The 15,345-nt window shown below is 35.0% G+C and overlaps 1 protein-coding gene across 1 annotated transcript in view; it reads right to left on the reverse strand.

Moving 5' to 3' along the window:
- Positions 1-15,345, reverse strand: part of CACNA2D3 (calcium voltage-gated channel auxiliary subunit alpha2delta 3) — a 1,718,630-nt gene that overhangs the window by 1,029,103 nt on the left and 674,182 nt on the right. The window contains 1 exon segment of the mRNA XM_053720740.1: positions 7,131-7,293. Coding sequence (XP_053576715.1) covers positions 7,131-7,293 — 163 coding nt within the window.

Here is a 15,345-nt window from a genome sequence, read left to right on the forward strand (position 1 = left end):
TGGTAAAATGCATAATCCTAAAGAAAATGAGAGCTGTGAAAATTAATTCAAACATATTTCATTCTTCGAAGAAAAGGCATTTGCTTCAAGAGTAAGCATTTCTCAGCTTTCATTTTCCACAAAGGGCAAATTTATTACAGACTGTATGTTTAAAATATTCATGAAAAACAAGTGGTGATGATGAGCTATTGGGAGGAAAGGTGTACACACACATACAGAACTGCTGAGAATTCTAAGATGCATTATTCCTTTTATGTACATTGTTTAGTAATAAGTCTACTGGGGAGGATATTATGTGGGATCACAGGATCCTCATCATAGTTCCAACTTAGGCCTTAATAAAGGTATTTTATTTTTATTTATTTATTTATATATTCATTATTGGGTTATGATGAATGCAAATTATATATATAATTTATATCCAAGGAAGGGTGAACGTCCGAAACGTCACGTTAAAGGATTTGAGTGATTCCGAAAACCCAGTGAGTACATTTGTTTGTGGATTATATATATATATATATATATATATATATATATATATATATATATATATATATATATATATATATATATATATACTGTATATATATATATATATAATACATAAGTGCATTGGAGCCCTATTTAATACAATTTTTTACTGTGTATTTACTGTATATTATACATTCCAATGTTCTGCATATAGCAGAATATGTACTATGTAATTTTTTAATAGACATTCCTATCCTATATATATATATATATATATATATATATATATATATATATATATATATATATATATATATATATATATATATACCTATAAATAATAATGTATATACAGTATATATATATATATATACTGTATATATATATATACCTATAAATAATAATGTATATACAGTATATATATATATATATATATATATATATATATACCTATAAATAATAATGTATATACAGTATATATATATATATATATATATATATATATATATACCTATAAATAATAATGTATATACAGTATATATATATATATATATATATATATATATATATATATATATATATATATATATATAAAATTGAAAAAAACAGCACAGAAAGTATAATCTACAACTTGCCTTTTGGTGGGACATTTTGCAGCCTTTTAGCTCAATACTGTATTTGGAACATTACATACTGTATATGTTTGATGTATGAATTATTTAAATGTACATGCTTTATACAGATATGTTCCTATTGCGGACTAGCAGTAGACCTATTTATGTTGTCCTCTTGTTACAATAATAAATCTGTATTCTGCATTATCTGGGGGCATAGACCTCTTTTTCCCTAACTCGCTTGGGCTCTATGTGTGATATTTATGATAGAGCAATAGTCTAGTGCTGGATAATAGTGGTCTCTTTTCTCTCTTTTAAAAAAAAAAAAAAAATATATATATATATATATATATATATATATATATATATATATATATATAAGAAGTAAGTGAGTTGAATCCAGCACCATAGGTTTTAGTAAAGTTTCTTTCCCACCTGTGTGCACGTTACCAAGGAGTATCAGCCAAACTCCAGTGTATACAGTCCATGTAGAAAATAAGGTAACAGCACACAATCTTCTTTTAAAGGTGAAAAATCTTTATTTGAGGTTTAGCAACCAGTAAAAAAGCGACGTTTCGGACCTACATAGTCCTTAATCATGCATAAGTTAAAATCAAACAAACAGACTTTAAAAAGGGTATCTGGACCAATCATGCTTCAATTCTCAGTGTTAATTGGTTTAACCCATACCTATCCAGGTTTGTAAATTTCAACAACACAGTGACCTCTAGTGGTACCAGAATATATTCCATCATTTAAAACCATTATAAAAACAAATACAAATCATAATCTCTATTCAGACCATATGGATGTAATGTGTTCAGACGTTTAATCCACCATACTTCTTTCTGTTTTAGTTTTAGTTCCCTATTACCCCCTCTTCTATGATGGGGGATATGGTCAATCACTTGAAAGCGAAGCTGGCTTACTGTATGGCCCATATTTGTAAAATGTGCTGATACTGGAAGTGACATATCTTTTGATTTAATGGATGCTTTATGTTGACTAAACCTATCCCTGGCGGCTTGGGTGGTCTCGCCAATGTAACAAAGGCCACATGGGCATTTAAGTAGGTAGATTGCATAGTTAGTTTGGCATGTATATAACCCATTGATTGTATATTGCTTTCTTTTGTCATTTTGTGCTAAGAATTTCCCTTTAATAACTGAATTACATTGGGCACAGTGTAAGCAGGGGTAACAGCCTTTATTAGGGGTAGTTAAGTAATTTACATCAGACATTTTAGTTGTACCTATGTCAGCTTTTACTATGTGATCCCTAAGATTTTTTACCCTTCTATATGATGGCATAGGAGGGAGTTTAAATGATTCTATCTCTGGATTATATTTTGACAAAAGGTGCCAGTGTTTTCTTACTATTCTAAAGATGTCATTACTCTTGTCACTGTATTCCATTGAAAGCACTAATCTATCTGTTCCTTTCTCTGTTGGTTTTTTATCATGTATTCTATCCAAATCCTGAATGTTTTTAGCGATATTTTCTTTTGGATATCCTCTTTGGATAAATTTATTGCCCATAGACACTAGTCTTTCTGGCAATACTTTTTGATCTCTAACTATTCTTTTAGTACGCAAAAGTTGACTCCTGGGTATGGATTTAAAAACAGTATCAGGATGGAAACTTTCATATCGCAGCAGAGTATTTCTATCTGTGGGTTTTACATATAGATCTGTACTTAATGTATTTCCATGTCGATATACAGTTGTATCCAGAAAGTTAATCTTTTGGATAGAGTAAGTAAGGGTAAATCTTAGGCCTGTCATGGAGGCATTGATATCCTCAACAAACTGTATCAGGGAATCCAATGAGCCCCCCCATATGCCAAAAATATCATCTATATACCTTAGCCACAGCTTACAATGGCTGATGAATGGCTGATTAGTGTAGACAAATTTGTTCTCAAAGCCACTCATGAACAAATTGGCATATGAGGGGGCTACAGAAGATTGTGTGCTGTTACCTTATTTTCTACATGGACTATATATATATATATATATATAATGTCATGGATAGGATTGCACAATCATACTCTAAATAATGCCACGGTGCACTGCTAATACCATAACTATTATCTCCAAAAAGCAGACAGCTCACTGGTCTTTGCAGTAAAACTAGAATTTATTTCATCAGTTTAAAAAACAAACGTTTCGGCACTGCATTGTGCCTTTGTCAATGTTACACACCAAAAAAAGTACAAGGACAGAGTGCACCTAAGCACCCAGGATCAGATAACATACATTTAAAACAAACCCCCTTAAATAGAGGATATCCCCACTTAACCTTTACCGCCATTCCTGTTGCACGCTCCTTCAATCACCTAATCCTTACGTCACGCTGACACGCTAGCCGTGCCTAGCGTGATGACGCATACCACGGCGTTGTCATGACAACATCTGAGGCATTACGTTGGCGTGTGAGCCAAATACCAAGAGATCACCAGGGGATAATCTGCGCATGTTCAGAACATCAAAGTTTCATGAAGCGCAGCGGTTGCTATAGGCAACCAACGTAAACCAGCCACCTAATAAGGCAAGAGCCGCTCTGGGTATATCTTGGTATGTGACTTAGGCGGGGGCAGTAAGGATGTGTAATTTTATCAGATTTCCAACCCAAACGCACATAAGTCAATTACCAACTATATACTTAAATGGTAAACAAAATTGCATATCCAGAATTACATCCCTTATGCTTGTTGTATAGTAGGGTAAATACGTCTGAAAAATATATCACATCCGCAGAGATGATGTGAAGTTGGACCAGAGAAATATGACAGATGTATATACAGAAGAAATTCATGATCATGTGATAATTAAATAGAACCTGCCTCCATTAATTAGTAAACATTAATAAAACAATGCTGATAGTTAGTCTATCTACCCATCGAACCCATAGGAGTATGGTAGTAACCAAACAGTGAAACATCCAAGATAGACTAACTATCAGCATTGTTTTATTAATGTTTACTAATTAATGGAGGCAGGTTCTATTTAATTATCACATGATCATTAATTTCTTCTGTATATACATCTGTCATATTTCTCTGGTCCAACTTCACATTCACCAGTGAGCTGCCTGCTTTTTGGAGATAATATATATATATATATATATATATATATATATATATATATATATATATATATATATATATATATATATATATATATATATATATATATATATATATATATATATATATATATATATATATATATATATATATATATATATATATATATAGGTAAAAATATACATTTGTGCAAAGATCCAACAGATATATATTTAAATATCCCTTTAAGAATAAATAGAACATATTCTGCTATATGCAGAACATTGGATTAAGACATATGCAATATAATCTTCTTTTGTTGCACTTTTTTTAAATAAATGCAAATGTGTTTGCACGACCTGCGGATGTTAGTTTTTTCAAATTTTTTGGCTCCCTTGAAGTCAGTGAGGGAATGTGATTTTGTTTTCGTGACTTGTTCATATTCATTTTTAAAGTGAATGTCAATTTTTATGCTAAAGTGCCCGGTTTGTAAAAATTTGATTAAAAAGAGGGGCACTTTAATTCATAAAAATTTACATTTCACTCCTGTTGTGAAAAAAAACTTACCTTTTAATCTTCACAGCAGCTCCAGCTTCCTCCGGTTGTTGCAAGCCATTTCTGATGTCAGAAATGATGGATAGGTCATCCTCCAATCACGGCTCCCCCCCCCCCCGGGGAATCAGTGTATGATTCAATGCCGTGATTGGAGGAAGCCGGATTCCTCATTTTAGACCAAGGAAGAGGCTTTGCAACGGGTGGAGGAAGCTGGAGCTGCTGTGAAGATTAAAAGGTAAGTTTTTTTTTTTTACAACAGGAGTGAAATGTAAATGTTGATGAATTAAAGTGCCCCTGTTTTTAATCAAATTTTTAAAAAACGGGCACTTTAGCATCAAAATTGACATTCACTTTAAATAACACAATGCTAATGTTTTAACTTAGCAAAAGTTCAGAAATCAATACTTTGTGGAATAACCCTGATTTTAAATCACAGCTTTCATAAGTCTTGGCTGCTCTTCATCAGTCTTTCACATTACTGTTGGGTGACTTTATCCCACTCATGGCGCAAAAATTTAAGCAGTTCAGCTTTGTTTGATGGTTGTGACCATCCATCTTCATCTTGATCACATTCCAGAGGTTTTCAGTGGGGTTTAGGCCTGGAGATTGGGCTGGCCATGACAGGGTCTTAATCTGGTTGTCCTCCATCCTCACCTTGATTGACCTGGCTGTGTGGCATGGAACATTGTCTTAATGGAAAAAAACAATCCTCAGAGTTGGGGAATATTTTCAGAGCAGAAGGAAGCAAGTTTTCCTCATGAATAACCTTGTAGGGGGATTAATTCATGCGTCATTTACAAAGATAAATCTGCCTGATTCCAGGTCCTCTTCTCTGATAAGTCCAATTTTCACCGTTGCCCAACAACTGGTTGCTTAATGGTTAGACAGAGACCTAGAGAGGCCTACAAGCAACAGTGTCTTGCACCCACTGTAAAATTTAGTTTTGTTTGTTTTGAGGATCTGTGATGATCTGGTGGAACATCAGCAAGGCTGGCATTGGCCAGATTTATCTTTGTTAAGGAAGCATGGATCAAGCCATGTACAAGGTTATTCTGGGGGGGGGGGATGTTTTCTTCTGCTCTGACAATATTATATATAAATGTGTGTACTTTTTATACAATTTTAAAAATGAAACAGGGAACTCTGGATAAGATATGTATCTTACCTGTAGATATAATATATATATATTTTTATTCCAAGTACTACTTTAAACACAGTAATACCCTTTATGGGGTTGATGCAGCAAGAGAAAACACCTCTTGACAGCCATTTCAAGTTTTTTGAATCTCATCAGCAGAAGGTAGGTTTACCTTGCTGATTGGTGAAGCTTCTTTCTAGAGCACCCTGAGTTCCCTGGTACATTGAAGTAACAATGAATATAGAGTACTTCTGGGGGAAGCAAGCAGGATACTTGCCTAGGTTTGCTAATTTCCCATACAATAATTCTATGGGGCCGATTTATCAAATGTCTGGCAGACATGATCCACTGTAGCAGTCATGGCCGCCAGACATCGATAAATGCCGACAGCAGATGCTGTCAGCATTTATCATTGCACAAGCAGTTCTGGTGAACTGCTTGTGCAATGCCGCCCCCTGCAGATTGGCCGCTAGGAGGGGGTGTCAATCAACCCGATCGCATGAGATCAGATGGATTGATGTCCGCAGCCTCAGAGGCAGGGGACGAGTTAAGGAGCAGCAGTCTTAAAACCGGTGCTTCTTAACTCCTGTTTCCGGCGCGATGCATTGGGGACGATTAACTGCTTGGTAAATCGGCCCTTATATATCTTACTTTTATGTAATAGATGATTGTTATCTCATGGATTTATCTCCACTATAACTCAAATAAGTATTGCTTTTCCTCTGTATAGAAGCAAGTTAAAGTTACCTTCTGATAATGAGTAAAAAAACTTGAAACAGTTGTCCAGAAGTGTTTTCTCTTTCTGGATCAACTCCATAAAGGGTATTGCTGTGTTTAAAACAGTACTTAGAAGCAAAAACCATGATATATTGTATATCTTATTTATTACCCAGAGTTCCCTGGTGCATTGATAACAATGTATATACATTACTTCTGGGTAAAGCTAGCAGGGATACTTGCCTAGATTTGTTAATTTTTTATACAATATGTCTATATCTCTTACTTTAATTAATATATATATATTCCATTTCCTCTCATCTGAAGAAGGGGTTCATCACCCTGAAACGTCACTATTAAAGCTTGCATTTAAGAGTGCCGCTTCTCGTTTAGTGGAGGAATATTGGATTACTCTTTATTTAAGTTGTACACCCTGCAAGACGTACAGTATGGAGGATGGAAGGAAAGAATGGGAGAGAAGAGGAAAAGCAAGAGGAGAGAAATGGAAGCGATACGAAAGGAAAGGGCATATCTGTGACATTGTACATAAGGTACAAGATATTCCTACCTTTGTTGTAAACATTGGTTGGGACTTGCACATCACTTAAACTGATGTTAACAGGCAAATTGTTGAAATGATCGTTTGGTAATAATAGAAACTCCTTCCCCAGTTCCAAATAGTTTCCATCTTCACCTCTTTCATTTATTAGAACAGCATTGAAGTATTCATACTATAAAAGAAAAGAATGGTGATTTGTTTATAAAGTATTATGTCACACCAATATATCATCTAACCAATCAAAATACATACGGGTAACAATTAAATAATAACTATACATATAAAAATATTTATACTCTAACTACATATGTAAACCAAAAAAAAATATTCTAAAAATATATATGAAATGCTTCAAGTTTGAGGTCTGCTGCCGTGCTGTAAAATATGTGCATGTTTGTGTGTGCTCATGTGTATGTGTGCCAAATTGTGTGTATGTGTGTGTGCTCATGTGTATGTGCATGTGTGCCTGTTTGTGTATATGTGTGTGCTCATGTGTATGTGTTCCTGTTTGTGTATATGTGTGTGTGTGCTCATGTCTATGTGTATGTGTGTGTGTTCCTGTTTGTGTATATGTGTGTGTGTGCTCATGTCTATGTGTATGTGTGTGTGTGCCTGTTTGTGTGTATGTGTGTGTGCTTATGTGTATGTGTGCCTGTTTGTGTATATGTGTGTGTACTCATGTGTATGTGTATGTGTGCCTGTTTGTGTGTGTATGTGTGTGTGCTCATGTGTATGCATGTGTGTGCCTGTTTGTGTATATGTGTGTGTACTCATGTGTATGTGTATGTGTGCCTGTTTGTGTGTGTGTGTGTGCTCATGTGTATGCATGTGTGTGCCTGTTTGTGTGTGTATGTGTGTGTGCTCATGTGTATGCATGTGTGTGTTCATGTGTATGTGTGTGCATGTGTGTTTGTGTGTGTGCTCGTGTGTATGTGTACATGTGTGTTTGTGTATGTGCTCCTGTGTATGTGTATGCGTGTGTGCGTGTGTGTGTGGTCATGTGTATGTGTGTGTATGCGTGTGTGTGCGAAAGTGTATGTGTGTACATACGTGTTTGAGTGTATGTGTGTGTGTGTCTGTGTGTATGTTGGTGTGCATATGTATGTGTGCTCATGTGTGCATATGTGTTTGTGTGTGTGTGTGTGTGTGTGTGCATGTGTGTGCATGTGTGTGTACGCTCATGTGTATGTGTGTGCATATGTGTTTGTGTGTGTGTATGTGTGTGTATGTGTGTGTATGTGTGTGTATGTGTGTGTGCACTCATGTGTATGTGTGTGCATATGTATTTGTGTGTGTATTTGAGTGCATGTGTGTGTGTATGTGCATATGTATGTGTGCTCATGTGTGCATATGTTTGTGTGTGTGCATGTTTGTGCGCTCATGTGTATGTGTATGTGTGTGCTCATGTGTATGTAGACATGTTACATTAGATTGGTGGTTACTTACACATGAGTGAGAGGTAGAAAGTTGTAAGCTGAGTTATAAAACTCCTGAGTATCTGTGCAACATAATAATAAAGCAGTTAAAGGGATAGTAAAGTAAAAATTGCTTTCTTGATTCAGAAAATGCATGCTATTTTATACAACTCTCTAATATTATCAAATTTGCTTTGTTCTCTTGTAATCTGTGTTGAAAGCTAAACCTTCAAAGGCTGATAGGAGCTTAGGGGTGTGCATGTGCCTAAAGCAATCTAGGGGGTCGATTTATGCAGCAGCGGATGCTGCTTCCGACCCACTCCGCTTCAGTTCCGTCCGTCATGTCCATCTGCACAATAGTAAATTTACCCCTTAGACAGCAGTGTTTGTAACTATGTATAACATTGTTATAAAAAATGTTGCAAACACTGCTGCCAAATGGTTTAATACATGTGCACGCTCCTGAGCTCACTTTGGATTACTCTTTAACCAAGGATACCAAGGGAACTACACAAAATTGATAATAGAAGTAAATTAGAAGGTGGTTTAATATCTCCATCTAATTAATTTAAGTTTAATTTTGACTTTATCGTCCTTATAAACAATTCTGTCAAGATTCAACTATGATGAAAAAGTTGTGGTTAAGGGGCCTATCTATCACGCTCCGAATGGAGCTTGAAGCCCCGTGTTTCTGGCGAGCCTGTATGCTCGCCAGAAACAGCAGTTATGAAGCAGCAGTCTAAAGACCGCTGCTCCATAACCCTGTCCTCCTGCTCTGATAGCATGACTAAGGGGTTAATCCCCGAAACGTCGCTTGTTTTAATGGGTCTATAATAAAGATATTATTTATATGAACTGAAGTGCTGGTGAATTGTGTGCTATTCCTGCTCTGAGCAGGCGGACAGACATCGCCGGAATTCAACCTGATCGAGTATGATCGGGTTGATTGACACCCCCCTGCTGGCGGCCGATTGGCCGTGAGTCTGCAGGGGGTGGCATTGCACCACTGGTGCAATGCTGAATAAGGAGAACGTATTGCTCTCTGCATTCAGCGATATCCGTCGGACCTGATCCGCACTGTCGGTTCAGGTCCGACAGACATATGATAAATAGGCCTCAAAGAGTTTTTAACATAGTAAAAGAAAAGAAAACAAGCAACAATTCTGCTTACTTTCTGCAGCACAGAGAATCAGTATATTCTAACACTAACAGCATTCACCATATTAGTATTCAAAAAATGTATTTTATCAAAATAAGACTTTTAACTTTTTTCTTTTTTTTTTTTCCCCTTGAAAATAAATACAGAGTTACTTCCTATGAAGAGCACTGTGTCCTCAAGGATATTCTAAGGAAAAAAATAAGTGGCTTTGACAAATATATTGATTGTTTTTGACCTAGTGCACAAACAGATTTCGAAAGAATCCAGAAACTCCTTTACCAAACCTTATCTATATGTGATTAGCTGACATGGAGCGAAGAAGCTGTAGTAATTAGTGCAGATAAAACTAATGAGAATAGTCATTTGCTCTATAACAGATTTGTTAAATGTAATCCTATTGCATGATTAAATAAGCCAAACTAGATGCATTATGTTAACTCTTCAATTTAAAATGTCTCGCTTGAAAACAGATAAAATATTTTTTTTAAATATATGTAAAAAAATATATGCATAATTATTCTGAAAATTCATTCTCTCTATCTTTTTTTTTTTTTTCAATAATAAAAATGGTATAACCCAAATTTGAGCTCTGGGGGTTTATTTATATATGTGCGGACAGACATGATCCGCTATAGCGAACCATGTCCGCCACACATCGATATATGCCGACAGCATACGCTGGTGCAATACCTCCCCCTGCAGATTCGCTAGCAGGGGATGTCAATCATAGCATCGGATTGCTTTATGCCGTCTCAGAGGCGGCGTATGAGTTTAGGAGCAGAGGTCTTAAGACCGCTGCTTCTTAACTCCTGTTTCCGGCAAGCCTGAAGGCTGGCGTGGAAACAAGAGGAACAGGGGCCATTCGGCCATTGTTAAATAGATCCCCTGAACTCTGAATTTGTTCACTCCCTTAAACATTTTTACCCACTATATTTATTACTTATAAGCTAAAAAAAATGGTTTATATTGTATGAAGGAAAGCTGTGAGTCTTATTTTACAAAGTCGTTTTTGTCTTCTGTTTGTATATGATACACTTTCTATTATAAATATAATAAGAGCTACAACGGTATTGAGGGCCGTAGGAGAGCCCCTATTTGGGCTCAGCATTCCATAGTGCCTTCTGGCTCCACCTGTGCATTGTACTGGAACCTCTGTGTACAAGGTGCCTTTCATGATCCCCAAGTGTTCTACACATGATCAAAACACTCTAACAATATTGGATTGGGGAATAGTGTCTACATGTAGTTTCTCTATTAAATATTACCACTGTGTGTATCACCCATACTCAAAACACTGACATGACAACACTGCTTTAATGGGACGAAAATTATGAGGGCCCAGCTAACAGCCACCCAATACTGATCTTGTCCCACCCACAAAAAATAATAACCACCAATTTGTGTCCCAGGTTCAAACGTTCAGTTATTTGGAGGCATGTCAAAGATAAATACCCTCTATTGCAATGGCATTGACTAAGCAAGAAATGAGATTATCAATAAACAAAATTCCAGAGAAGTATTTAGAATACAATATTTGCATAGCTAGGAATTTAGCATCCCGCAGAAGTACCATCTATGCTTGAATTCCCTTTATTGAGTTGTCATGCAAACTAAACCATCTATATAAAGCCCCACTGCAGACACTAGGCCAGATGTTAAATTATGTTTACATGGTTGTTACAACAAGATGTTCATTAGAAAATGAGTTCACCCTTGTAAAATGCAGGGATGTTTTTTTAGGAAAAATTATTAGACTATAGCTTAATGGCTTAAAGGGACAGTATAATGTTTTGTTCTTTTTTAATTTAATCTCTTTCCCTAGGCAAAGGCTACCTAATGGAATGGATAGATAGATGGATTTTTGCAAATATTTAGACAAACATCTTTCCATTTCCATATAACTGTCTGGATTCTAGACAGCAAAATAATTCAGTATAGTAGATATGACCTTGTACTTACAGAGAAAAAGTACTCAACTTTCATAAAATAACCATTACTTTTGCCATATATGGGTGAGAAATGTATCCTCCAGGGACTAAGCTTAATTTTTCAAAAACATACTAAGTTATATACATAATAGGAAAATGCAGAAGGTTGTTATCTTCTACAGGTGAGATGTGCAAAACGCTGTCCATTTTCTGTAAAAAAGAGACACCTAGCAAAAATATGATGCCTAGTACAGAAGATTTAAATATAAGAATATCACCAAAACCCTAAAAAAAAGAAAGATGTTAACATCATTGTCAGAGCTAAGATTTTTTATTTATTTATTTTAACTTTAAATGCCGGTGAAACTCATCACCATTTTAACCATAGGAGATGGGCTAACATGTTAGTAGATTCTTTTATTTATTTTTTCTGCATGTTTTCACATGGAAACAAGGAAAGCAAGAGAATAGCCATAAAACATATACATAGAATATATGTGTTGCGGGGTGCGATAACTAATATAAGGACCGCACTAACTTGAGCGCATACTCAAAGTAAAGTAAACTCGTTCACTCTAGCACACACATTTTCAAATCTGTTCTCAGGTCCCCTAACAGGGCAGATGTTGAGGATATCTGAACTGAAGTCAGGGGAAATAATTAGCTAATTAGTAAATGTGGTTATTTTACCTGCTCTCACCCAAGGTAATCCTGAAAATCTGGCCTGTTGGAGAGGCCTTAGGACAGGATTGAAAACCAGTGCTCTAGCACAAACTAAATGTGTGCATCGGGTTAGCATGGGTGGAGAACTGGCTGGCTTAAAGAGTAAGAGTTTAAAAAAATGTGCAGCAAAACACAACATAAATACATCAAAATAAAGTGCTACACTCATATATACACTATCTGATAAAAAATATTCATATACATTTTCATCATTTTTTTTCTAAGGGTTAAAAGGTATATGTATATGCCAATTTGCTTGAATAGAAAGGGCTACAATGTCAAAATATGTGTATAGGTATATATGTATATATGTTCTTCACGTAAATACCTATATATATATATATATATATATATATATATATATCAGAAAAAATCCAGCACCAATTTCAATTTGTACGATTTTTGGGTGCAAGCTGTCTCTGTCCCACCAAGACAGATCAATATAGAATAGAAGAAAGGGCTGCAGCACTCCAAATATGTTTTTCTGCTTGTAAATAAATCACTAAAATATTTATTTGGAGTGCTGCAGCCCTTTCTTGTATTATATATATATATATATATATATATATATATTATATATATATATATATATATATATATATATATATATATATATATATATATATATATATATATATATATATATATATATATATACACAGACAGAGAAGCACACTCACAGAAATGAACAACCAGCTCAATATCATTGTTAGCCTGTTCTATGGCGATTTACCACCTGGGTGCAGCTTCTTTTAGCCCAGTAATGCTTTTCACAGAGTAGAACTTTCCTGTAGTATATCAGTCTGATCCGGCCAATTAAGGTTAGTCCAGTGTCGAAATACCAGGAAAGTCCCCTCTAAACAACGAACACAGCAACTCCAGGCTATTGTTTCGGCCTTCACTGGGCCTCATCAGTGAGGTGCAGCCATATTCCTCTAAGCACACTGAGCAAGGAGTCCATGTTTAGTTGCCCCATTTCCTCTTAGATTTAATACTCACAGAAACGAATAAACAGCTCAATAACATTGTTAGCCTGTTCTATGGCGATTTACCACCTGGGTGCAACTTCTTTTTAGCCCAGTAATGCTTTTCACAGAGTAGAACTTTCCTGTAGTATATCAGTCTGATACAGCCTATTACGGTCAGTTCAGCGCCAGCATACCATGCCCTTCCTCTCTGTACACGGAACCCAGCAACCCCAGATGACGTGAAAACATTGGAATGGCAAATATTCATAACTACCTTTGCTTTAGCACAGTTGGTCTAATTGGGTGTCAGTTCAGCATGTGAGGGATAAGTGTTAGTTTGTTTTTGTTTTTAAAGCGTTCTCCATTGACATCTATGGGGAGAAATGAATGTGGGTGTGATATCTAAAGTCCTTGAGTTAGCACACATCATGTTTTGCTCTTGCGCTAACTTTTTGCTTTTAACTTTAAAAAAAAAACTTACTTCCAGCAGTGTTTGCGCTCGAATGCAAGTGCTAAATAGCACACCACATGTAACCGAGCCCTATCTTTACTCAATATTTTTATAGAGAGAGGAACCTATATACTAAGCTCGGTGTTGTGCTGTATTTAAAATGATTATGCAAAGAAACTTAAATCATTAAAGGGACATGAAACCCAAAATGTTTCTTTTATGATTCAGATAGAGTACAATTTTAAACCACTTGTAAATGTACTTCTATTTTTTAATTTGCTTCATTATTTAGATATCCTTTTTTGGAGAAAGAGAAATGGACATGGATGAGCCAATCATATGGGGCATCTATGCGTATCCACCAATCAGCAACTACAGCACCTATTTAGATATGCTTTTCAACAAAGGATATCAAGAGAATCAAGCAAATTAGATAATAGAAGTAAATTGGAAAGTTGTTTAAAATGATGTGCTCTTTTTAAATCATGAAAGACAAAAATTGTGTTTCATGTCTGTTTAAATAAAAGTCAGAAAAGACTGGTACAATTGTATAACCCAATGATTCCAGAAACAGGTGCAACTCATTGTATAGCAGCTATGTGCTTTTCATATTCTAATACTATTTATACTTAACACCTTGTAATTACAGTTTTCCAAAAAACAGAATAGATTAACACATTGCTTGCTGCAATAGTTTTCCAATGGAAAAACGTCAAACACCATTTTCCTTATTTGGAAGATCAAATCTGTAGTTGAGTCTGCAAATAAGATAAATATAAGTAAGCAAGCTTACTATGTATAATTAAATATTTTATATTAAAATCTCAGTGTTTATTGTCCCTTTAAAGGGGCAAGTCAAAACATATTTTTCCTTCCATGATTTAAAGAGAACATAGTTTTGAACAATTTTTCAATTTCTTTCTATTATTTATTGAAAAGCATACTTAGGTAGACTTCAGAGCGCTAATTTATGGCTGCACATATATGCCTCGCCTCATGCTATTGGGTCATCATTTTCCATTTATGTTTTTTCAACAAAGGATATAAAGATAATGAAGAACATTAGATAAAAGAAGTAAATTGGAAAGTTGTTCAAAATTGTAAGCTCTATAATAGTGAAAGAAAAATGTTGAGATTTATGTCCCTTTAATGTTTATGCTGGAGGGAAAACATGTGAATGTTGGAGTTTTCTCTAGCATAGTTCCATGTTGCACTCAAGTTCTATGGTCAGATATTAGGGGTCCTCTGGCTGACTATGTAAAGCTGTGTCAACTGCTGATTCATCACCAAAGCTAATTATCTCTTAATTATCATTTAATTATCTAATAATCAAACGGTCTAATTATCTCATTATCTTATGTGTAATTATTCTGAGCTATCATGTTCTTCCTGCAATCTAAAAAAAAAACAACAAGGTTTTGTCCAAGAATACAAAAGTTACCGATCAGTTTTGCATGTTTAAAAATAAAATAAAATAATAATAATAATAATAATAATAATAATAATAATGAAGATGTCATTTTGGCATTTTAATATTTTTGATTGTCTTTATTATAACAAATTCTAAAGGAAAAACTTGC

This window comes from Bombina bombina, chromosome 7, assembly GCF_027579735.1.
Source record: "Bombina bombina isolate aBomBom1 chromosome 7, aBomBom1.pri, whole genome shotgun sequence".
NCBI lineage: Eukaryota > Metazoa > Chordata > Amphibia > Anura > Bombinatoridae > Bombina > Bombina bombina.